We start from the raw sequence: 23,817 nt of genomic DNA on the forward strand, positions 1-23,817 counted from the left end.
TTTTGGTCCAAAATGAAGTGTCCAGTGTCCATACCCTTGTCCGAGTGTCGAAGATCCGACACGGGTACTTGAGATAAAATGAAGAGTCAAAGTAACATAGGTGCCTTGGTATGATGGACCCGGTGTCGGAAATTAAGTGAAGGTTACTGACACTTTCGGGGGGTCATATAAGGTAGTTTGGAACCCGCAACACCTAAACTATTAAGGCTCTGAACGAGTTGATACAATAAAACGAGTTTTGTACGAAAACGGTTGAAATGACATTTTAGGTCGAAATTGATGTATAAGTTATAACTACCCAATGAACCTAGGCCTCTAGGGGTCTCATCTCTGTGAAGCGTTGGGCCTCTAACCTCTCTGTGTTTGAGAATATCAAAAATGTTCCAAAATGAAGGCCAATTTTATTCCATCTGACCAATTTTAGGGACTTCAGTGATATATTTTACTACTCCATCCGTCCCTTTTTATATTCCAAAATGAAGGCCAATTTATATTAAATTAAGGGATGGACGGAGTAGTAAGTTATATTCCAAAATGAAGGCCAATTTAATGATTTATACACGAAATCAGAACAATTTCAGGAACTTCAATGATAAATTACTAGAGTTAGCGATTAATTAATGCGGATTCATATTTTTCATCTTATTTATTTAAACAATGTAAAAAAGTTTATGTATAATATTTCCACTTTTTCAAAACTCTGATGTTGGAAAATTATGAGAGATTTAATTTTCTAATGAAAAAAATGTGAGAAATTACTCTAGTGAATCTATACTAATATATTAAAAGGCGTTTATGAAAACGTATATGTGTCACGTATGCCTCCTCCTTATTACGCCACGTCATCACTAATATGCATGCAAGGATCGAACATCAAACCTCATGGATTAAAGTTTCACTTCCTACCATCATAACTAGCTACAATTTATGTTATATTTTCCCATTTAAATGTAAAATACAATCTTTAAAAATGGGCACATTTATACAAAAAGTAAACCCTACTAAAAGTAAAACCCGGAGCAACGCCCGGGCTACACACTAGTTTAATTGATTAAAATCATTACTTGTGATTTTTTGAAGGGAAAAGCTCCAGCTACTAGTTCTCGTTAACGTTTAAGCAAAAATCCGTAGCTACTATATTCTACACGTGAGAGTGTGAGACAATTTTTGATCGAATATTAAAGGCCTTTATATTACGGAGTATAATGTAAAAGAAAATATTTCATACGAAGTATATAAAGATTTAAATGATAAGCCCAATGGGGATTAATTTACCATTTTCCTCAATACATCTTGGCATTTCTTCTTCAATTAGTTCCATACCAATCAAATAATTTAACGGTTTTTTCATGAAATGCCCCTGAGGTTTTAAAAAACGCACCAAATACCCTCGCCTGTTTCGATTCACATAATATACCCCTATTTATCCGTACTGTTCATGACATGCCCCTGTTAGCTAACGCCGTTAGTCTGCCGTTAGTGGTGTTTTACTTATTTGCCCTTAATTTTGGTTTAGCGCCATTGACTTCCTTCACTTTCACAGAAAGACCAAAAAAAAAAAAAAACCGTTCACATTTTTCTCTTTCTCTCTCCTCTCCCCTGTTCTTCTTCAAGCTCTAATCCTACTCAAACCCTAGAAATTCTGGGTAGATCTTCAATATTTTTGTGAATTTTGCTGCGCACCTTAAAGGCGAGTTCGTGGGTTGTGATTTTGCTTCAATCGCGACAAAAAAGGGAGAAACTTGAGGCGATTTCCAGTTGAGTTAGTGTTGAAGAGGAAACGGGAATTTAAAGTTGGTTAGTCTACTTCCAGGTAATAATCTCTTCTCCTCTGTTTAATTTTGCTGGTAAACTTGTTTTTTTTTCACGAAATCGATTAGGGTTAGGGTTTGTGAAATTGTCAGTTTTTTTTTTAAAATTGCGCAACTTTCTTGTTGGTTATTGGTCAATTGTGGTTGTTGGAATGAAAATTGATGTTAGTTTCATTATTTTTTCCCTTTAGGATGAGTGCTATTTGGTTGTTACTACGTTATGGGTCACATAGTTTTGATATTAGAGTGGGAGACATGGAAAAATATCGTTTGTTGAAGTTGTTTCTTGATATCTTTGAGGAATCAGTTAAGCAAGATGTTTTTTTGCCTAGTACCTTTAGCTTGTATGTTGAGGGTCCTTGTGGTAAGGTTGAATTGAATGATGATAAGACTTTAAGGCTTCTGTGGGGATGGAATTGGGGTAAAGACACTACTGAAATTTGGGTTGAGGGAACAGATAAACCAGGATTGGTGTTTAGGAATGCTGTTGCAACAATTGAGAATCATAGAAAGGAAAAAGAGAGACAACTTAAGGAGAGACAAGAGGAACTGTTGAGGGCTCAAAGAGAGGAGGAAGAGGCAATGAGGAAACAACAGGAAAGGGAGGACATTTTGAGGGAAATACAGGAACAAATGGAGTACACTGTGGCTATGGAGGTCCTTGTTGTTGATTGTGAGGACATGAAGGTTGAGTATGTGAGAGTCATTAGCAAAGATGATGCTGATGAGGTGTTTCCAGGTTGCTCTCAACCAAAACAAACACAAGAATCCCCAAAGAAACAACCCACCCCACCCAAACACACAAATCATGTTGCTTCTAAGTCAAAAGGCAAGGATAAGCCTGCTTCTAAGAAACTAACCCCCAAAAGGAGGGCATCAGCTAAACAACCCACCCCACAGAAACAACCCACCCCACCTAAACAACCCACCAAACAACCTACACCACCACCCCCACCACCCCCACCACAGAAAGAACCCACCCAACCAAAACAACAACAACACACACCACCACCAGAACATCCCACCTCTCCACCACAACAACAACAACACACACCACCACCAGAACATCCCACCTCTCCACCACAACATCACACCCCTCCACCACCACCACAAAATCCCACTCCACCACAGAACAACCAAACTGATGAGCCTAACAATCAAGCACCACCTGATCAAGCTCAGCCAGTGAAAAAGAAGGGGGGCAGAGCTAGACCTGAGGGGTTTAGGGTTAACAAAGTCACTGCTAAGAAGGCTGGAACTTGGGTTTCCAAGGGAAAGGGAAAAGGGAGAAAGGGTACAGGAAGGTCTAAGACACCAGGGGTTTTTGCTGATGTTGGTGAGATATGTTCAGAAGAGGAGAGTGAGGATTCTGATTATGAGGAATCAGATTCTGAACAAGAGGATGTTCTGAATGATTGGATTGATTCTGATGTTGATGATGAGGTGATTCCTGATGATATTCCTGATTTGGGGTTTGAGGATTGTCTAAATGGTTCCTCAAAGATGGATAAGGCCTATAAAAATGGCAAAATATGGACTGATCAACCATATGGGTCCATTAAGTTAGAACCCTGGTTGATCTTTCATGATAAGGCCACATTTCTTGAAGTGTTGAGAAGTTACTGCATACAGGAGGGGTTTGGGCTTAGTGTTGAGAGGGCTGATAATAGGAGGTACACAGCAGTGTGTGCAGTGGAGTCATGTGACTGGAGGATACATGCCAGTAGGTTGTTTGACAATGTTAGCTGGGCCATTAAGGTGATCAGTGGGTCCCACAGAACTTGTGGGAGGCTTGAGGAGAATCCAGTAGTGACCTCTGAGTGGTTGTGTAAGCATATGTTGGGGGAAATAGAGGCAAATCCAGAGATTCCAGTGGAGACATTGAGGAGGTATGCACAGGAGAAGTTTCAGTTGAGGGTGAAAAAGAGGCTATTGTACAAGGTCAGGAGTATGGCAAAGGGAAAGCTGCATGGTGGTTGGGCTGAAGCATATGAGCTGTTGCCTAGATATGCTGAGATGATTAAGCAAACAAACCCAGGGAGTCATGCACTTATAACATGGGGGCCAGTAGTGGGGATGTGAACCCAAAATTCAGAGCTTGCTTCTTCTCATTTGCTGCACAAGTCAGGGGGTTTCTAAGGGGTTGTAGGCCCATAATTGGAATAGATGGGGCTCATTTAAGTGGTTTCTACAAGGGCATTCTACTGACAGCAGTTGGCATAGATGGGAATAATGAAATTTTTGTTCTTGCCTATGGGATAGTAGACACTGAGAGTTGTGACAGTTGGACCTACTTCATGAGATGTTTGAGGCAAATGTTTGAGCAGGAGGGTTGCAACAGGGATGATTGGACCTTCATCAGTGATAGGATGAAGGTATGTGTACTGATCTGATATTTACTCTTTTCTGATCTTTACTTTTTCTTATGTTTATGTTTCTATATTAATGAACCTGTTTTTGTTGTTTGCTGATGTGTAGGGTGTTGAGTTGGCAGTTAGAGAAACTTTTCCTAGAGCAACTAGGAGAGTTTGCTGCCAACACCTATACATGAATTGTAAGAACAATGGCTTCAGTGGATCTGCATTCCACAAGCTATTTTGGATAGCTGCTAATGCATACAATGAGTATGTGTTTGGTAAGGCCATGGAAAAGATCAGTGAGTACAATGCAAATGCCACTGCATACTTGAACAGCTGCATTGAGCAGTGGTCTAGGCATAAGTTTGACTCTACTGTTTGTTGTGATCACAACACAACAAACTTTGTGGAGTCATTTAATGCATGCACAAAGCCCTTCAGAGACATGCCTGTCTTCTCATTATTGGAAGGTATAACTCTTCTAATCATATTCATGCATAATATTACCCCTGAACTTGTTGTTTGTTGTTTAATCATATTCATGCATAATATACCCCTAAACTTGTTGTTTGTTGGTTAATGTCTGGTGTACAGCAATCAGAAGTTGGTGTATGCAGAGGGTGGGGGCTAGATTTGACAAGGCAGTTGACATGGAGGAAGGTCAGCTCACTGCATATGCATTGAAAGAGTTAGAGGAGAGGACAGCTGAGTCCAGGTTATGTTATGCCACAGCATGTGGAGGGGGTGAATTTGAGGTTAGGGATGGACATGTCAACTTCCCAATTAGGCTTGCAACAAGAAGTTGTGCCTGTGGGAAGTGGCAGATCTGTGGAATCCCCTGCAAGCATGCACTGAGGGTCATATATGACCAAAGGATGAACCCCCATGATTTCATATCCCCATGGTTCAAGGCTGCTGCATACAAGCTAACCTATGCAGAACATATTCATCCTATGGCAGATCCATCTCAGTGGCCTGACTTTGGCCTTCCTTCCATTCAGCCTCCAACCATCAAAAGACCATCTGGCAGACCTGCTAAGAAGAGAAAGAGAGGGGCAAATGAACCAAAGAAAGGGAAGAGGAACACAAATGTGAAATGTGGAAAGTGTAGAGAGTTTGGTCACAACTCAAGAACATGCAAGAGTGGAGGAACAAGTGCCACTGGACCAAGTACTTCAAAGAGTGGTGCAGCAGGAGCAAGTACATCAAATGGGGGACCAAACACAAGGAAGAGGTCAAAGGCAGCTGCATAGTCACCTCAGTTGGCTATATTTTGTGAATTGTAGTGCACAAAGCTAAACTAACTTAGTCAAATCAGTTTAGTCAGAATCAGTTTAGTTAGAATCAGTTTTTGGAAACAGTTGTGCAGAGATCATTTTTTGGAAACAGTGAAATGCTTAGAACACCTCTTTTTGTGCAGTTCAGTGGTGTTTGTCCACTTAAAGTTCAGTTTATGTAAAGCTTATTTGCTTGAACAAGTATTTATGGAACAAAGTCTCTTTATTTCATGAAATTTTTTACAACTTTACTTCATTGCTATCCAAATCAGAAATGCAAACATTAATACACCAATTTTTATTGCAAAATTGATTTGCTGTTTCTGTTGTTTGATCTTCTTCTTCAATAGCTTCAACTCTTCATGCATTCCCCTGCTCTGTTCTTGCATTCCCCAGCTTTGTTCTTGCATTCCCCTGTTTTCATCATCTCTGTTTCCCTTGCTCTGAACTTCATCACTTGTGTGCTCAAGAAAACCTTTGCACCATTTGAAATTATCACAAGGATCACACTTGTAGTAAAGCTTTTGCGGATTTTTTTCCGTTTCCGAGCTCCTAATTGCAAATCTTCTCCCGCAATAGCAATTTTTATTAGGAACTCTAATGTATGCTAAATTTGGGATGGAAGAAGATTCGATTTTTGAATGAGAGCTCATGGCTAATTTGGAGAGGGGAAAGTATGCAAGTGAGGTGAACACTAGTAGCATTTATATGCAGCAAGAACATAACGGCTATATTTTGCTTCCTAGGTTTAAAAACTAGCCGTTAAATTCAAATTCCTGCAATTTGGGTATCTAGTGCAACTTAATTTTAAAATAGGTGTATATTATGCATTAAGTTTATAAAAAGGGGTATACTGTGAATTATAAACACGACTTAACGGAGGACTAACGGAAGGTCAGTTAAGGGGTATTTGGTGCAAACTTGGAAAAAAATAGGGGTATATTATGTGAATCGAAACAGGCGAGGGTATTTGGTGCGTTTTTTAAAACCTCAGGGGCATTTCATGAAAAAACCGATAATTTAATCAGAAAAATTGAACAACCCTTTCATCACACAACCACCACACACACCTCCATCGATCTTCCCGCCATGGTCCAATTGCTGAGACGATTATTGGATGGTGACGGTTCGGTTGTGAAGGGGAGGACTCGTCACTCGTGGTGGCCAACGGGTGGCGATTGTGGCCGCTGATGGCCGTGGTGGGTGATTTTATGAATGTGAGGAGTGTTGGACGACAATCGGCGGCTGCAGATGACGGTGGCGACGGCGACAGTCGAGGAAGGCGGTAGGAGCAGCTGACATCGGAGGAGAATCAGCCTATGCCCGGGACTGTGACTCGCCGATTCCATGGTATGTGGTACTTCGTTGATTGCTTTCCCTTTCCTGAATCCCCCAAACGAAACGCCCCCAAGTAAACTGGTAATCCTAGGGTTAATTCAATGCAATTAAGAATGCAAAATAAGATGAATTAGGGTTTGTTTAATCGATTTGTTTATTGCGTACTATTGTTATTGTAGAACCATGATGGGAATTTCGGTTTGCACTGTCTTAGTATGTAATAATTAATCCTAGGGTTAATTTAATGCAATTAAGAAAGCATAATAAGATGAATTAGGGTTTGTTTAATCGATTTGTCTATTGAGTTCAATTGTTATGGTAGAAATGTAGAACCGTGATAGGAATTTCGATTGCATTTGATTCTTGGATCATTGGTGTGATGGGTAAAATCCGGTTGAGTAATCTTCTTTACTTTGGAACATGGCTTGCTACTATGAAAACAAACAAGAAAGGCATAGAAATAGGATGTGTTCAAAATGTAACCCATATCCAACTTATCTACACTTATACACACATAAATGCATCTCTAATTGCCCTTAAATATGTGCAAATTACAGGCACATCAGTCTTCAACCTCATAAAATACACAAATCACACAATTAAAACAAAATCAAAAAACCGAAATTTGTATTGGTGGAAAGAAACGGTGAGGAGTAGTTAAAAGGACTGAAGGTGAGAGAAGATCATGAGCAAAACGCGCCGTTTAGGACCCGAGACCTACTAGAGGTAGCTGGATACATACCCAGATAAAAATATGGAGTTCAATTACTAGTCAACAAACCTGCAATGAGCCATTGATCAATATGCCCCTAAAATCCCTACGAAAATGACTTAAAGTGGCCCATAGTGAGTTTGTTATCCAAGCTCTTAGTAGCCATTCAAAAATCTTATCTAAAATCTCTTAGTACTTCTTCTTCTTATTGCAAAGCCATGAAGCATTGAAAATCTTATACTCCATAGTACTTTAGTAGAAACATTACCACTCTCTAGTCATTTGTACGGAGTAGTTCGTAGTGATGAGTTTCCGGCGGCGTCATGATTCAGATTCCGGTGACATTGAGTTCGGGAACCTAACCTCACCCCTACATCAAACTCCTCCAGATACCGATGAGGCTTCCAATTTTGAGGGTGACGATCCATCAGCATCACGATATTACCCAAGGATTATGTACTGGAAGTACTTTGGGAAAATATACCCCACATTGTTACTTCTGTATCCCCCAAGGATTATGTACTTGAAGTCCTTTTTGGAAAGACACCTCTTAATGGTACTTCTACTACTCTCTACTCTTGCAGCTAATTTTTTTGCACCACAACTTGCAACATTTGTAAGTTTCCTACCACTACTTGTAGTTGTACATACAGGAATTAGTTCGTTTAAGGACTATACCCGTAAAAAAATAATACGAGTAATACTTTCTGGTGGAGCGTGTATTGTTCTGGTACCAGTAGTTCTTTTTCTAGTAAGTCTTTTGGTTTTACCATGTCTCGTGTTGTCTTTTTTAGTTACTAGATTACTTCAATTCATTTGGCATGGTGATGCCTATGACAATGTCACTATGCTGAAATTTTGTATTCGCTGTTGGATATACTGGTTTTATCTATTTTCGTTGTTGCCTATTTATTCCGTATACAACAGCATATTTGCTTTGAATTTTGTGCCGCACTCTATCATGTTGGACTCTGACGTAATAATAGGTGGTATCAGTAATGCGATTATTTGCAGCTTTGCTTTTTCAAACATCGCCTTTTACTTTATACCACGAGTCCGATTTGATTATTCAGAAAGTGGCCTCAATGTTTCTGAAGCAGTGGTTGAGATAGCTGACTGCCTATTTGTTACCTTCTGGTTCTTCTTGTTGTTCCCATTACTCGGATACAAAGAAGACAAAGATGCAGGGAAATTGGTGTTTTTTAAGCCTCTCACCTTTACCACCGTCATCATCCTCTATAATGTCATTCGATTGGTAACTTATATGATGGTGTGGTTGCTGCAGATGGTAGTTAATAAACTTAATACTGGGACAGATATAGGATCATGGTTGTATTTGATAGCAGAAAAGTTATTCCGTAGGAAACATCTAATGTATTGGGCCAATGGAATGAAGTACAACATCAACTTCGTATTAAACTCATTGCTCCTCCTACTGTATTGGGTGTTTGTGGAGCCAAAACTAGAGAAAACACCTCAGCACAAGAAGGTTATGGTATTCGGAATCTGGACTTGCCTCAGTCTTCTAATTTGTGCCTTCCTTTGGCTGATCAAAACTTGTGTTATACTGTCATGGCAGGCTGGTTCAGTTTATAATAGGTTAGATTCTAAAATTTTGTCAGAAGGAAGGCAGTTGTACTTCCTTGGTATCATAGGTTGCCAGAAGTTTGATATTTTCAACCTTCTATACTACGATCATTACGAGTATGATACATCTTGCACAGAAAATTCAAGACAGGGGGGTAAATGGACAAAATGGTTTTCATTGAAGAGATTGAACAACTCATTTATGTTCAATCTTAATTTGATGCTTTTCCCTACTGAAGCAAGATTTTTAAATGTCTCTGGCGACTCAAGATTTGACCGTGACGATGAGGGTCAAAATGGGAAGAAATTATCGCAACAAAAGAAGAAAAGAGCCAAGAAATTTTTGTGGTCTCCAACCATGATGTATGATATGCAACAAGCTGCTGAATATTTTTTGACAGCCAAATTTAAATTGTCAGAGGAGAAATATACTTCTGTGATCCTCGACGAGCTGGAGAGATACAGTCGAGATCATAATATGTACGTGTTTCCTCAGTTCTTTTACCTTTCTAATATGTTAATTTTTGGTCTAAAAAATGAGAAATCCCAACTATGTATGTGAGTATGTATAACTTATATTACATGTTGCTCTTGATGAGACGCAGGAGTATGGAAGACAATTTGACGCAACTAATTGGAGAGCATGAATGGGTCGATTTTCAAGATCAACTACCAAAGGATAATTTAGCATTTGAAACAAGACTTAAAACATGGATGGTACTTGCTTGATCAACCTTCTCTGTATTTATATTTTTGTGCATCTCAATTTTTTACTGAGTAGTTTTTATGCTATTGACCATGGGCGGATTCACCTTGTGAATGTTACATAAATTTAGTTGCGGAAGACATGGGGGGTATTTGGTGTTTATGTTAATGATGTTAATATAGAAAATTGGAAAGTAAGGGCGAGCTTTTATGAAATGATTGACTTAATATTTATTGGAAAATATCTTGTATTGCATTTCACACATTATCCATACAACACAATGTGTTTTTATCCTACTTGAAAAAAATTCTGAACTCGCAACTGCTATTGGCGAGTTTAAGGATTAATGGATAATTATAGCCAAGTTCCTGGCTGACGTGAGACAAGAGTGGACCTTGATGGCGCACAACAACTGTTTAGTGGTACCTTAACACCTTTGCCCTTTATGTTGATCAGGAAATGGCACACAAGCAGTGTTTGTTTCTTGCAAATACATTAAGTAGTGCCAAAGAAGTTGTGGATTGTTTGGACAAAATTATCAGCTGGCTTCTTGTCTTTGGAACCTTCATAATGTGGCTGCTTCTCACCGGTTTGGCTACCACAAAAGTACTTGTCCTCATTGCTACACCATTGCTAAGTGTAACTTTTATATTTAAAGAGTCTTGCAAGACACTTTTTGAAGGGATCATGTTTGCCTATGTTGTGCATCCTTTCAATGTCGGAGATTTATGTGTCATCGGCGAGAAAATGGTTAGTTAACCTTGATTTTAATTTGATAACAATGTTTTAAATCCTATCTAGCTTTACATATGGCTTAAGAGTGATATTTACTCTCTGTTCTAATAGATGGAGGTCAGGACGGTTGGCATTTGGAAAACAACCTTTTTAAAAGTTGGTACACAGGAGGTAATGATATACCCGAATTCGGAGTTATCAAAGCAAATAATTATCAACTATAACACTGATTTTGATTGGAATGATTCCGTGGAGCTCGATCTAGACCCTATGACCAAGAAGAAAATCAAGATCCTGAAACAAGAAATTGAAAAGTAAGGGCCTGTTCGTTATTACTATCAGTTTTCAATTTTCGGTATTATGATTTTAGAAGGTTCTCGTAAATGATAATACTGTGTGTGTGGTTTCCACATTTTCGTTTCTACTTCTCAAAGATTCTACCACATACACATGCTACTTTGCAACTATGTATTAGTACTCATTTTCCATGTCTATATGCTATGTCATCAATCTAATCATCAGCTGGTATTTTTTCATTTTTTCATTTTGTTTCATCAGATACCTTGATGGTAACAAAGAGAAATTCATACAAGGTTCCAATTCTACGGAGGTGTTGACAACCCGAGATAACATCAAGTTAATGGTTTATTTTAGACACAGAGTGAACCTTAAAAACAACACTTACTTTGAATGTCTCAAAGAAAAGCGTACATTGCGATCAGAGTTCGTTCTCCATGCCGAGAATCTTGTAGACCAATATAAAAATGGAGGATAAAAAACTTCAGGTTCGTAACTTCAGGTTAATGTGTATGTGTCATGCTTAATACTGCTTAGAGTTGTAGCTAATATGCGACACAATGTGATGCTCTCAATTTTATTGCAGCTGCATCTGCAAGCAATGTTCAAAAGATTAAAGCTGGAAATGAAAGGTTAACAAATCTTTCCGATGCAAGTGATGAAGATACCGAATGACGAGGGTTAACTGGTTAAGTATTTCAATAAGCAACCCTAGAAAGAAAAGAAAAAAAAAACTTTTTGCACTTCTAATATTAGTGCAATTATGATGCGTTCTATTCACCTGATTTTCACTTATTTTTCTGAACTTGTCAAAACTTATTTTAGTTATAAATTGTACTAATCGAGGCAAACTTTTTCTTTCTTCATGATTTGCAGATTGTGGAGTGTGTGACTAATTAAAGTTTCCAACTTTTATCAATTATGAAAGCAACCCTTAAGATTTTGCTTACTGGATTATATTTTTGCTAAATTTGACCAACAAGGTTGTATACATTGACTGCATGGAGACCGGGCTGCAGCCGTAGAATGTACTTCTCCTTCAAAGATTGTTACGATTATAGTACATGGTTCCAAAATTAACATCGCACACCCTTTGTAATAATGTCATACCTTGTACATCTAGATCAACATTAAATTTGGAGTTCAAAATTTGTTCACTGGTTATGAACTAGTTATAAGCATGAGCGATGTACAAATGTTATGGACCGCCGACTCACCATATATCCCAGGAAGATGTTAAACACGCCTTGTGTTTTCTACCTGGCGAACTGATACAATGATGACAACAATGTTGCAAAGAATTTTATCAAACAAAAGGTCTTGCGTGCACAAAGTGTACAATACACCAGTTTTTTGTAATTTTGACCTACTTTTTTATAACCTTAATATTATAAAAATAAAAAGTTAATAGATACATGTTTTAAAGTTTAAATGATTAATTTATACAGTATTAGTGATTTTGAAGAAATAAATTTTATTGAAATGAAAAATTTTATCATTAAAAAATATATAACTTTTACATATATAAATGTAACTTTAAATCATTATGAGTCAACTTTTACTCCGGTGTACAATATTTATTGTACAACACTTTTAAATACTCCTTCTGTCCCTTAATATTCGAACTATTTTGATCGGACACGCTTGCCAATGCACAACTTTGACCACCAATTTCTTTAACTTCATATTATAAAAACTTATAAAAATACAATATTTTGAAAATATATATATCAAGATGAAGCCAACAATTTATTGTATACTAACATTTATTTTCATATAATAGAACTAAAATAGGGTCAAAATAAATTATATGAATAGTGCAAAAAGTCAAAATAAGTCGAGTATTAAGGGACGGAGAGAGTAAGAATTTGTGTTTACCAAATCCCCAAGGATAAGGCCTTGTGATGATAAGCCTTAAAACCAAGAACCCAAAGCGCAACAAAAGAAATGCTTGTCCAAACCAAACCAGATGTGTTAGCTAAAATAACTCCTACAGAGGCTTTTTCTCAAAAGAAATGTTAGGTCTGGTCTGAATATTTTCTCTGAGTGCTTTTTGTTTAATCTGGTCCGGTCTGGTATGATTTTTCTAATTTGATTTAATAAGCAATAAGAATAAGGTGAAGAGAATAAAGCAAGTCAGCAGAAGTGTTACAATCAGATTTCTACAAAGTCTCTCGCCCTGCATGCTCCAGCTTGAATGATTCGGTTTTGTTCTCTTCACCTTATCCTTATTGCTTATTAGGTCAGACCAGAAAAAGCAAAAAACACTCACTGAAAACATCCAGAAAAACAAGAAAGTCAGAAACATCAGATTTAGACCACGTCAGGTGAAGAGAACAAGGCCTCAATCCCACCCATAAACGCCCTGCATTGTATGATAATATTATGATTAATATCATAAATATCATCAAGTTCTACAATCCTGTCTACATCGGCCTTTGAGTCTAAATGAGCTAGGATTTTCCTCCACCCTTGTTGCATTGCAATTCTCAGTCCTTCCATAATTGCTAGAATTTCACCCATTAGAACCCGAGCGGACTCTACACTTTCATTTACATATTAAGCTGTCATTTGATGTCTCCGTCTTTTCTTCAGCGCAGTCTGCAGATTTTTCTGCAGTACGTAAGTTAAAGAGGCTAACTAGTAACATAATCACGTATCATATCAGGTACAGATGATGTAAAACCATACCTGAAGTTTTTGATTTTGATCCTGCATTTTTGTTTTGATCAATTAGGTTTTGTACATAGAGAACGATTTCTGACCGTAGATTGCGCTTTTCCTTGAGACATTGAAAGTAGGTGTTGTTCTTAAGCTTCACATTGTGTCTAAAATTAACAGCTATCTTGATGTTTTCTCCAGAAGCCACAGCAGGCACTACTTCCACACAGTTGAAACCTGGTCTAAATTTATCTTTGTTGCCTTCAAGGTATCTGATAGAAACAGAAAAGATACACCCAACTAGTTAAAAGGGTCGTACCAGTACACAACGCTCCCACTATTTAGCGCATGATCTAGAATACTCCCTCTGTCCCTTCATACTCGTCCCGGTTTGACCGGCACAAAGTTTTAGGCAATTTAATTGACTAATTAATATATTGGGTGGTAGTTGATAGTGGGGTATTTTTTTAATATAGTTAGTAGGAAATGTGTCAAGTAAAGGGGTGGGGATGGGGATGGGGATGGGGATGGGGATGGGGTAGGGTTTGGAGGGGTTGAATTTTTTAATGTTTTTTTAGGAAGTAGTAATATATGTGGTCCATGGTTAAGTGAGATAAATGACATAATACGGAGTATTATATTAGTAAAATTATGTAATTTATAGAAACGGAGCGAGTATTAAGGGACACAGGGAGTATGACCGAAAAATTTACTTGCAAGAGTATGAAATCATAAGAAAGAGAGAGCAAAAATCTTACTGTTCGATTTCCTTTTTAAGATTCCTGATTGTTTCCTTCTCTAGAGAGTCTGCATCAAACTCTAAACAATCGTTCCAGTTGAAATCCGTTTTGTAGTTGATGCTGCTTTTTTGGGCTAATTGTGGATTAGAATATATCACCTCCTCTTGTGTAGAAACTTTTGTGAAGGTTGTTTTCCAAATGCCAATTGTTTTTACCTCCATCTAAGAAACAGAAATTAAGAACATCATTGCGTAGTTAAGGACTATGACACTAAGTACTACAGGTACTTAAAATTAAGTAGCGGAATCGAAATCTGTTGCAAAAGGTTCCTGAAAACCGGAACCTATTGCAACAGGTTCCTGAAAATGAAAACAGAACCGAAACCTATTGCAACAGGTTCCTGAAAATGAAAACAGAATCGAAACCTGTTGCAACAAGTTAACCGGTTTTGGGTTCAGGGTACCTGTCATTTTAAAGAATTGAATGAGTTATTAACTTGTTACCAATTTATTAAAAAAATATGAAATTTATGGTTTGGGGTTTGAATGTTTTATAGTATGGGCTTAAGTGGTAAGTCTATACTTCTATTTTTCCAAAAATGGGCTTGAATGGTTTTGTATTTTGGGATTATGTATCATTTTATTTGGTTCCAGTTCCAAATCTTGGTACTCGATATTGAAATCGGTGTTTACAAGGTAAACAATAGGGTCCCCGTTTGAAAAAATTGAGAATCGAAACCAGAACTTGTTGCAACAACTTCCCAATTATGTTACCCGGAACCGAAACCTGAATAACATGTTCAGATTCCGGTCCGGAAACCGCAGGTTCCTAAAAGATTTCGGTTCCAGTTCCTAACAGATTTCGGTTTCGATTCAGGGTGCCCGACTTTTGTTTCACGCCTACTACGTAAGAATTGCATTTATAAACAAAATCCAATAAACATGTTCGTATATGATTCACTAACCAGATTTTCGTCGATGAAACATAAATCACCAACATCAAAAGGATGCACCACGTACGCAAACACGATCCCATAAAACACCGTCTTGCAAACATCTCTGAATATAAAAGTTACAGCTATCGATGGTGATGCGATGAGCACAAGTACTTTTGTGGTAGCTAGGCCAGATATAAGCAGCCACAATATGAAAGTTGCAGCTATCAGAAGCGTACTGATGATTTTGTTCAAACAGTCCACAACCTCTTCAGCGCTACTTAATGTATTAGCGAGAACTAAACAATTGTTGTGTGCCCTTTCCTGATCCATATAAAATCCAATGTGTCTTAGCAACTTAATTAAGATGATGCACAAAATAATTCTAATGATAAAAAAAAGGTGAAATATGAAAAATCGAGAAGTTCCGAGTCAGGTTTTGTTCTGCTCGACTTATTTTACCTTATTTCAGACACACAAATAAGTTAAAACAAGTTCAGTTAAGTTCAAATAATTCAGTTCAGATAATATATGTTCAGAAAAATTAAGTTTATAAGTTTATTTAAGACATTTTCACACACAAATAAGTTTATTTCAGACAAAAAAGTTTTTTTTCAAATAAAATAAGTTCAGATAAGTTCAGTCAAAATAAGTCCAAATCGAACGAAGCCTTAATCACAGTGATTTGTAGAACTTTCCAATAAAATGACAATCCTAGTTGTTGACTGTATATTAATTAGTGTTGATTATTTATTTGTCGTTGACAGTATAGTCTATGGTGGTTGATGTATTACTAAAATGCAATTTTGTTTATTGTATAATGCTGAATGTACATGTGGCCCACATTTAATGCCACACGACTGTACTTATGGCCAACATTTAATGACATTTTCGTAATAAAACCATAAATTATTTACGAAAATGTTATTTGATTACTGAGCTAGGAAGACCTAATGAAAACCAGAGAGATGAAGATCAAGTATTTTACCATCCATATTTCAAGACTTGTTTCGAAAGATGATGTACTGTCTTCCAAAGAATCCGCAGTATATTCATGCAGCTGATCTTCAAAATAGCCCCATTCTTGCTTCACTTTCTTCCCTAGTTTTGTATCCCTGGGCGAATCTTGGGTTTCGACATGTGCAGTGTTTCCAACTTCGACAAGTCTCTTTAGATATTCTTCGGTACTTCTGCTTTTAAACATGAACAACATTCAGCATCAGTTTCAGCAACCTAGAACAAAACAGATGAAGTATTCGGGTTTTGAAGATTCAGCATGAACAACATTCAGCATCAGTCTCAGCAGCCCACATGGGCGAAAGTTGGATGAAATTCGAAAAAAAGTGATGAATACAAAACATTTCATAAAGTTAAGGCGGTTGGATGATAAATACAAAAACCTGAAGCTTAAAAGTTGGTAAATATCAAAAAATCCTTATACTCCCTCTGTTCCTTTTTGTTTGCCTCATTTGCCATTTTAGGTCGTCCCAAAAAGATTGCCCCATTACCATAAAAACTCATGGGACCACAATTTTCCTCTCACATAAATACATTTGGCCCACCACATTTGTCTTTTATCAATTCTACGTCCCGCCCGCTGGCCTGACCCGAAAATTACCGGGTTTTGGGCATAATATTTTGGCCCGGTTTTCGAGCCCGGCCCAAACTTGGCCCGGCCCGACATAATGGGCAGATTTTTATGGCCGTGGCCCGGCCCGTCTTTTCATCAGGTCTAATTCTACACAACCAAATTTTAATAAAGCACAATTGGTGCATGGGGCAAACAATTAGGGACAGAGGGAGTATGAACTATGAAGTAGCTTTCTTACCTATGATAGTTTCCGTCTTCACTACAGCTCTTCAATTGTTCGAGGATGTCAGACGTATACTTCTCATTCAACAAATCATTTCTAGCATTCAGAAAGTACAGAGCTGCTTCTTGTACATCATACATAGTAGGAACCTGGTGCATTATTAACAACTCATCCTTAACTACTTTCTTCCTTTTACTCGAAAAATCCTTCCCATTACTATCCACCACATAGTCAGACTTATCCAAACATGAAAACTCTTCATCAGACTCATCACACAGAATTGAAGTAAGGATATTACCACGGGATGCTAAATCAACAGTATCACTTGTTTCCTTATGCAGAACGTTGAAGATGTCGTAGCTATGACGACCAATGATACCAAGGAAGTACAATTGCTTTCCACCTTCCAATATTTTGATCCTCAATCTGCTGTAAACTGAACGAGCCTTCCATGAAAGTATTACACAAGTTTTAATCAGCCAAAGAACAGAACAGATAAAGAAACAGATACAAGTCCAAGTTCCGTATTCAATAACATTTTTAGCCCGAGTGGTTCCTTCTAAGTGGGACCCAAAATACAAAACCCAAACAAGTAGAAGAAACAATGAGAAGAAGATGTAGTTCATGCTGTGTTTAATTCCATTGGCGAAATATACTAGATATTTCCTGCTCATCAACTTTTCTATCACCAAATATAATGTTTGTTTTTCATTTAATCCTGGATCGAGTTTCTCACAAACAAACTTCTGTAACAACCACATGATTGCATGAGTAGACAAGCTAATGATATTGTACACAATGAGGATGAAAAGAGAGGCTTCAATCCAGTTTTTACTGTACAACCCCAACATTTTATGGTGCTTAAAAGTAGGGACTCGTTTCATAACTTCAAACTCCGCTAACCAGAAAATAAGACAGTCAAATATCTCAGTCACTCCTTCAGAAACATTAACTCCGCTCTCTCTACGATCCAACGGGACTAATGGTATGGTAGTATTGGCAAATGTTGAAATGAATAAGCTAAAAACATAGATGCCAAAGATCACGCAGTATACGTGTATCCAATCTGTTAACGACAACCCGGTTAAGGTAACATGTTTTAAGAGCGGAACATGTTTAACAATTACAGAGAATACCCCTGCAGATACCAGTAACAACAACATATCCAAGAATATCCAAGTTCTGATGTAAACCTTAAGCAAAGTGGCATTATCATAGCCTTCACCATGCCTAGTAAACTGAAACAATCGAGTAACGACATAGAAAACCACTAGCAGCGGTAATGCTGCAGTGGCTGCAATTGTAGCGAAGCATAAGAAAATTGTTAAAGAAAATGGAAGAAAAAGAAGGCCAAACAGTATATAAGGCAGGGATGACCATGAGCATACTTCAGGTATCTGATATGGTGGCGGATGATTCATCTTCAGGACAGAAGGTGGTGTAACTGATTTATCCTCTAAAATGTTTACAGAGGTATCACAGATTGGGCTCCCGGGTAAAATCTCATGAGAATTAGCATTAGATACTGGTAATGTTGCAGAATCATCTGTTATTTTTCCTTTTGAGGGCTGTTGGGTACTCATCATTGTTTCTGAGATGGAGGGAAGCTAGACAGACTCAAGGATAATGCTAGGACTGTAATTAAAGAGTTTCGGGTTGCTACTAAGACCAGATCGCGTACATGTGAATGAGATCATATAAAACAAAGTGAGTAGGGGAAGCTGGTAGCAATAATTACGACATTTACGAGTAATTAATTGCAAAGTCATGTGCCCTGATTATATTATGATATATCAAAAGTATCAATACTGTCAATGTTGTAGTTTGAATCAAAGGAGTAGTAGACTAGCTAGTGGTAGCAGGTGACTTAATTAGTCAATTGACTCAGTTCTAAGTCAACTTTTTTAGTATTATCAATGCAAAGTTGATTTATTAATTGATTGATTAGCCTATCTCCTTAAAGATATCAATTGGGATTGTCTATTGTTTTGCTTTGCTAATTCATTTTCATTTTCATTGTAGATTGTAGGCAATAGGCATAGAAAGATGGCCATTAGCTATGTCTATAATATATAGTAGACCCTCCATTTCCGAATACTCGCAACACTTGTGTTTGGGCGTAGTTTTAGAAATGGTTGTGGACTTGTGGGTAGTACATGGGAATGAATAAATTAATGTGAAACTCAGGTTAATGGTGATATCTTAATTGTTTATGTGACAATAGAAACAATAAAGAATTGGTGCAAGTGGTGTAAAAAGAAGAGATAAACAATAAAGAATGAGTGTTCGCATGCCAAAATAGGAAGTGTTGCAAGTATTCAGAAACAGCCGAAAGAAGCAAGTAATGCAAGTTATCATAAACCGGAGGGAGTAAATGTGGATCGTCTATTGTATATTAAGGCAATTATTTAATTATTTAATTCTTCATATTCTCCTTCTCCTTGTTGAGATTTGTTTTCCTATATGTAATATGATTTTTGGTCTAGAAATATAGACAACAAAATTATCTATCCTATTCCTACTTTGATCCTCTTCCCTACTTTTTTTGGGCATAAGTTCATGTGGCTTCAGCCTCTCACCCTTAAGTTCCTTAGGTTGTAATGGTGTATGAATCGTAGGGAATGAATCAACGAATACAATTTGAACCTTAGGGAATGAATCGAATACAATTGAACACCCTAGTTGTGCCAAACTATCATTCTCAACTTAGTTCCTAATTGCAATGGCAAACCAAATCTTTGTTTATTTTTGAACAATTTCTTGTTCATATCTTTCTACCTAGTGTAGCCTTGATAACACTATATCTATATCATAAACCAAATCTTTGTTTACAACTTCAATGCCTCTTCCATCTTCCTCATTCAACATCAATTCACCGATAGTCTAATATATTCTTTAGCATCTTCCACTCCACCCCTTTAACACTAAATATTAATCAAGCATATAATTTATACTTCATGCGTTCTTATTTATATTACACAATTATTTAGTCACCGTTTACTAATACACGATTTCAAACATTAATATTTTAATTATGGATCAGAAAAAATTATAAAAAAGTTAATATTTTAAAAATATTTATTGAGACGTAACAAGGACCCACATGACTGAGGAAGTAAAAGAAACTTGTGTGCATAGTATCCAGAATTCAATCGTGTCGCGTAAATAAGAACGGAGGAAGTATACTATTTCAACCTTCAAATTCACTCTATTTAAATCACATATTACCCTTATTTCAACCTTCAAATTCTACCTCTACTTAAATCATATATTACCACTAAATCACAAGCCGTCAACAAAACTAAAACTTCAAAAGGCAGCTAAACAACCACTATAAGAATCAGAAGAACCGGATTACCAACATTGTTCAACACACTATAATTAACCATTTAGTCATTTAATTGTTTATCAGATCATCATAATAATAATACAAAGTGATAAACAAAATATTCAAAACTAAAAATCGACACGAATCCAACAAGATTTCAGGTAAAACAATGGAAATTAATTAATTAATTAAACTTACAGTTAACCAGCACCCCATCCAAGACAAATAGACCAAACAACACTTTTGATTTTGTGTTTAACCGAACCCTTGTTAATGGAGCTGAGCTGATCGAGTCACAATAAGATACAAAAATGTCAGATTAATTAAATCAAATGAATTATTTAATTAATTAATTAATTAAAACTTCAAGAAGGAATCGGATCTTACCCATCGAATCATCTTCTGAGAAGACATTAAAATAGATGAAAGAAATTCAGAGAAATGAGAACAATAAAAAAAAGAAGAAGGATCTTTCCAAGCGTAAATATTCTATTAAGGCGATCGGGCCTAGTATCCCTTATCCAAAGCCCGAAATAAATTTGTACTCTGGCATTTTTCGGGTCGGGTTTAGATTCTCGGAATAAAAATTAAAAGTTTCAGGAGAACGAGTAAATTTTGTGTCAGACTGTCTGATAGAAAAGTTAAGAAAAGAAAGTCTTGTTAGCCGCGTGTGAGAATACTCTAACAAAACAATGTTGTCATCTTTGTTGTCAGTAGTATATACAATCTTGAAAAATCATCTTTGTTTCTTGCAGAATCAGTAGCTCTCTGAAACAGAATTTTGTTAGCTCTAGAGCATAACTTTCGTTATATTTTCATTGAAAGTGATAAATTATTAATTTATTAGTATTTTGCAGGAAAAAACACATTGTCCTTGTAAAATTCGATTGCTAATGAATGATGTTAAACATCTATTGAATTAGTTTTATGAAGTTTCTTCTCGTCATATATATCGGTAAGCCAACCGAGCAACATATTATGCCGCGTTCATATGTCACCAAATTCCGACACACCAAGATATTGATGCGTATATAGACCATCAATTTTCTTATTTTATTTCTTTAGATAAGTTAGGGTACAATCTTGAGAGAAGAGTATTCAACCTAACTTTAGTGTATTTTTCAATAAAAAAATTAAATAAAAATTTACTCCATTTAAAAAGTGTACGATACTTAAAGCTAGAGTTGAACGTGGGTCGGGCAGCAAAAATGCGGGTGATGCACAACATGCTCGAGCCTGACAAGAACTCGTTGTAAGACTGACATGACAAAAGGAGGCATACCAATGGACAATTGCCCATTTATGGACATCATTTTAGAAAATTGTTACGAGCTAAGAAACGACGACCACGAGGAGACGTGTACTTCGCCCTCTTATTTCTAACCAATTCACAAAAAAAAAAAAATCTTAACATTAAACTTCGTAGTTAGGAGGCGCAGTGGCCATTGACCTCAACCCACATTTGGAACATGCTATGTATGGACCTCATTATGAAAGATAAGCACGCACCAATAATGACTTAGCCTAATGGTTAAGAACTTAAAAATCAAGACATGTGTACGATAGATCCCAGGTTCAAATTCACTCCCTCATTTGTAAATTATTGCCGTTGTGGCTAATTTAATATATATATATAAATGAGGCATATTTGCTGAACTATTAGAGCGCCACCTAGGATTACTAATGGTTTCGGCCACTGTAAAATAAGATTTCTAATTTATTTTTGAATTAAAAAAATCGAGTTTCACGTAGATAATTAATTAGGTGCCACGTAGATATTTAAATTAATTAATTAATTACTAATATATATAATTCCATCCAAATAAAACGCTCTAATAATTAAAAAATAAATCTAAAATAAAATTCATCCAAAATCAAACACTGTTCTAAAATAAAATTCAATCCAAAATCAAACACTAATTCAATATTAGAGCGCCACGTAGGAAATCTAATGGTTTCAGCCAATGAAAAATAAGACTTCAAAATTATTTTGAATTAAAAAGTCGAATGCCACGTAGATAAATAATTAGGTGCCACGTAAATATTTTTATTAACTAATTATTAATATTTCTTATATACAATTTCATCCAAAATCAAACACTATAATAATTAAAAAATAAATCTAAAATGAAATTCAATCCAAAATAAAAAAAAAATCAATTTAATCTAATATATAAAATATAACAGTTGATATATGTAGGAGTTTTATTTTAACGTAACAATTTAATAGAAACCGTGCATCGCACGGGCTAAAATCTAGTTTGCATAAAAGAAAAACACGAAAGTGGCTAACTTGCATAAATAAAACACGAAAGATAGGCACGCGACTTTTCCTTGGCTCGTTGGGAGTACGTGGACTTACACGGTCCGACACATGCCCACTCAAATTGCACGTGCCAGTCAGGTGACCGTGATTTCCCTCCAAATTTCCCCAGCTAAATAAATACCTTGTTCTTCCGAATCTCCCTCTTCTTTCGCACTTTGGAAGCTTCAAATTCTCTGAATTACTCGACTGTTCTTGCAAATTCAAGTGTTTTCCATCTCAATCCAACTAAGGTAATGCATGTTTTTCTCTCTAATTTCTCCTAATTTATGCAATTAGTGTTTGTAGAAAAATTAGGGTTTCCCCAAATTTTCAATTTAATAAAATCTACCTTGTTTTTGTCAATTATGCAGCAAAACATGTCTTCGGCAACTCCAATGAAAGAATGGTTGTATATGCGCTTCCAAACATGGAATTTTCCTTCATCCAATTTCACTGTCGTGATTTTCTGGTCCAATAATTCCGATATTACTCTGGCGTTTGGTTGACTGTGTTCGACTGTTTCTTCGAATTGGTGTTACAACCAGGTAACCATTTACGAATTTAACCGTTTTTGTTGTGGATTTTTCAGTTTGTTACATGAATTTTAGGGTTTGTTCTACTTTCTTCTTTCCCCATTTGTTTTTTTGTTCGGAATTCACAATCACGATATGGAATCTTCTTGTTTTTGAAATTAGGGTTTATTAGTAGTTGACAGAAATGAGAGAATGGTGAGGATTATTGTATAATTTATTGAATTGAGTTACAATTTACCGAAACTGTATTTTGCAAATAAGTTTTTGCATGTTTTTGTAGTTGAATTTGTGCATGGGTGTTTTGCTGGGAATTTTGCATGTTTGTGTAGTCAAGCTCCTTTCGGCTTGCGCTTTTGTTAATTTACTTCGAATATAAATGCATACTCGTGTGTTAATTGCAAATGGTTTGTTTATATACCAAAATGTACAAAAGTATGCGCAAAACCTCAATAAAAACCAAGAAAACAACCCATTTGTGTGTACGTTTGCAAGATCTGGTCCTAGGTAGTATGTATCATAACAAATCAACTATACGTCGAATATTGTATAAATGTGAAGTGCAATAATATAAAACAAAGGTAGTAGTGGACTAGTGGTAGCCGGTAGCATTATTTAATCAATTGCTAAGTCAAGTCTTTGTTTAAGGAGTATACAAAAGCACTTGTTTAATCCTACCTAGGTG

At 36.6% G+C, this 23,817-nt stretch overlaps 4 protein-coding genes across 15 annotated transcripts; 3 read left to right on the forward strand and 1 right to left on the reverse strand.

Moving 5' to 3' along the window:
* Positions 1-1,327: 1,327 nt before the first annotated feature.
* Positions 1,328-4,041, forward strand: LOC130472234 (uncharacterized). The gene is made up of 2 exons (XM_056842750.1): positions 1,328-1,813; positions 2,003-4,041. The coding sequence occupies exon 2, from the start codon at positions 2,004-2,006 to the stop codon at positions 3,891-3,893; it is 1,890 nt and encodes a 629-aa protein (XP_056698728.1). The 5' UTR covers positions 1,328-1,813; position 2,003; the 3' UTR covers positions 3,894-4,041.
* A 176-nt stretch (positions 4,042-4,217) lies between these two features.
* LOC110801012 (uncharacterized) lies at positions 4,218-5,681 on the forward strand. Its single transcript, XM_022006326.2, has 2 exons — positions 4,218-4,638; positions 4,763-5,681. Exons 1-2 carry the CDS (start codon positions 4,359-4,361, stop codon positions 5,419-5,421), a joined length of 939 nt encoding a protein of 312 aa, XP_021862018.2. The 5' UTR covers positions 4,218-4,358; the 3' UTR covers positions 5,422-5,681.
* A 772-nt stretch (positions 5,682-6,453) lies between these two features.
* LOC110801717 (mechanosensitive ion channel protein 5) lies at positions 6,454-12,063 on the forward strand. Of its 6 annotated transcripts, XR_002536992.2 has the most exons (8): positions 6,455-6,795; positions 7,828-9,562; positions 9,688-9,799; positions 10,245-10,538; positions 10,635-10,837; positions 11,082-11,308; positions 11,407-11,508; positions 11,697-12,063. XR_002536992.2 is itself a non-coding variant. In XM_022007134.2 (7 exons), the coding sequence occupies exons 1-6, from the start codon at positions 6,765-6,767 to the stop codon at positions 10,795-10,797; spliced, it is 2,241 nt and encodes a 746-aa protein (XP_021862826.1). In that variant the 5' UTR covers positions 6,454-6,764; the 3' UTR covers positions 10,798-10,837; positions 11,082-11,118. The 6 variants fall into 6 exon arrangements, 5 of the variants coding, with proteins under 5 accessions (XP_021862826.1, XP_021862817.1, XP_056698725.1 ...); XM_022007134.2 differs by lacking the exons at positions 11,407-11,508; positions 11,697-12,063 and having other exon boundaries at positions 6,454-6,795; positions 10,635-10,694; positions 10,789-10,837; positions 11,082-11,118; XM_022007125.2 differs by having other exon boundaries at positions 11,407-12,001.
* Positions 12,064-12,556: 493 nt separating this feature from the next.
* On the reverse strand, positions 12,557-20,876 carry LOC110801677 (mechanosensitive ion channel protein 7-like). 7 transcript variants are annotated; one of them, XM_022007107.2, is made up of 8 exons: positions 20,685-20,876; positions 20,496-20,576; positions 16,985-17,405; positions 16,144-16,348; positions 15,186-15,479; positions 14,240-14,442; positions 13,512-13,753; positions 12,557-13,433 (listed from the first exon to the last, which is right to left on the reverse strand). In XM_022007107.2, exons 1-8 carry the CDS (start codon positions 20,686-20,688, stop codon positions 13,369-13,371), a joined length of 1,515 nt encoding a protein of 504 aa, XP_021862799.1. In that variant the 5' UTR covers positions 20,689-20,876; the 3' UTR covers positions 12,557-13,368. The 7 variants fall into 7 exon arrangements, with proteins under 7 accessions (XP_021862799.1, XP_021862805.1, XP_021862793.1 ...); XM_022007113.2 differs by having other exon boundaries at positions 16,985-17,415; positions 20,496-20,581; positions 20,685-20,872; XM_022007101.2 differs by lacking the exons at positions 20,496-20,576; positions 20,685-20,876 and adding an exon at positions 18,358-20,443 and having other exon boundaries at positions 16,985-17,415.
* Between the last annotated feature and the right edge of the window lie 2,941 nt (positions 20,877-23,817).

Source organism: Spinacia oleracea, chromosome 4 (genome assembly GCF_020520425.1).
Source record: "Spinacia oleracea cultivar Varoflay chromosome 4, BTI_SOV_V1, whole genome shotgun sequence".
Lineage (NCBI taxonomy): Eukaryota > Viridiplantae > Streptophyta > Magnoliopsida > Caryophyllales > Amaranthaceae > Spinacia > Spinacia oleracea.

What these genes read in the sequence shown, in the direction of transcription:
- LOC110801717 (XM_022007125.2), top strand. Translation starts at nt 6,765, where the DNA reads ATGCCCGGGACTGTGACTCGCCGATTCCATG. An exon ending in TGTGACTCGCCGATTCCATG is followed by an intron (nt 6,796 to 7,827) that starts GTATGTGGTACT and finishes GTCATGATTCAG; the next exon opens with ATTCCGGTGACATTGAGTTC. An exon ending in CAAGACTTAAAACATGGATG is followed by an intron (nt 9,800 to 10,244) that starts GTACTTGCTTGA and finishes TATGTTGATCAG; the next exon opens with GAAATGGCACACAAGCAGTG.
- LOC110801012 (XM_022006326.2), top strand. Translation starts at nt 4,359, where the DNA reads ATGAATTGTAAGAACAATGGCTTCAGTGGATCTGCATTCCACAAGCTA. An exon ending in TGTCTTCTCATTATTGGAAG is followed by an intron (nt 4,639 to 4,762) that starts GTATAACTCTTC and finishes TCTGGTGTACAG; the next exon opens with CAATCAGAAGTTGGTGTATG.
- LOC110801677 (XM_022007080.2), bottom strand. Translation starts at nt 18,555, where the DNA reads ATGATGAGTACCCAACAGCCCTCAAAAGGAAAAATAACAGATGATTCT. An exon ending in GAAGACGGAAACTATCATAG is followed by an intron (nt 16,349 to 16,984) that starts GTAAGAAAGCTA and finishes CATGTTTAAAAG; the next exon opens with CAGAAGTACCGAAGAATATC. An exon ending in GTTTCATCGACGAAAATCTG is followed by an intron (nt 14,443 to 15,185) that starts GTTAGTGAATCA and finishes TCTGTTTCTTAG; the next exon opens with ATGGAGGTAAAAACAATTGG.
- LOC130472234 (XM_056842750.1), top strand. Translation starts at nt 2,004, where the DNA reads ATGAGTGCTATTTGGTTGTTACTACGTTATGGGTCACATAGTTTTGAT.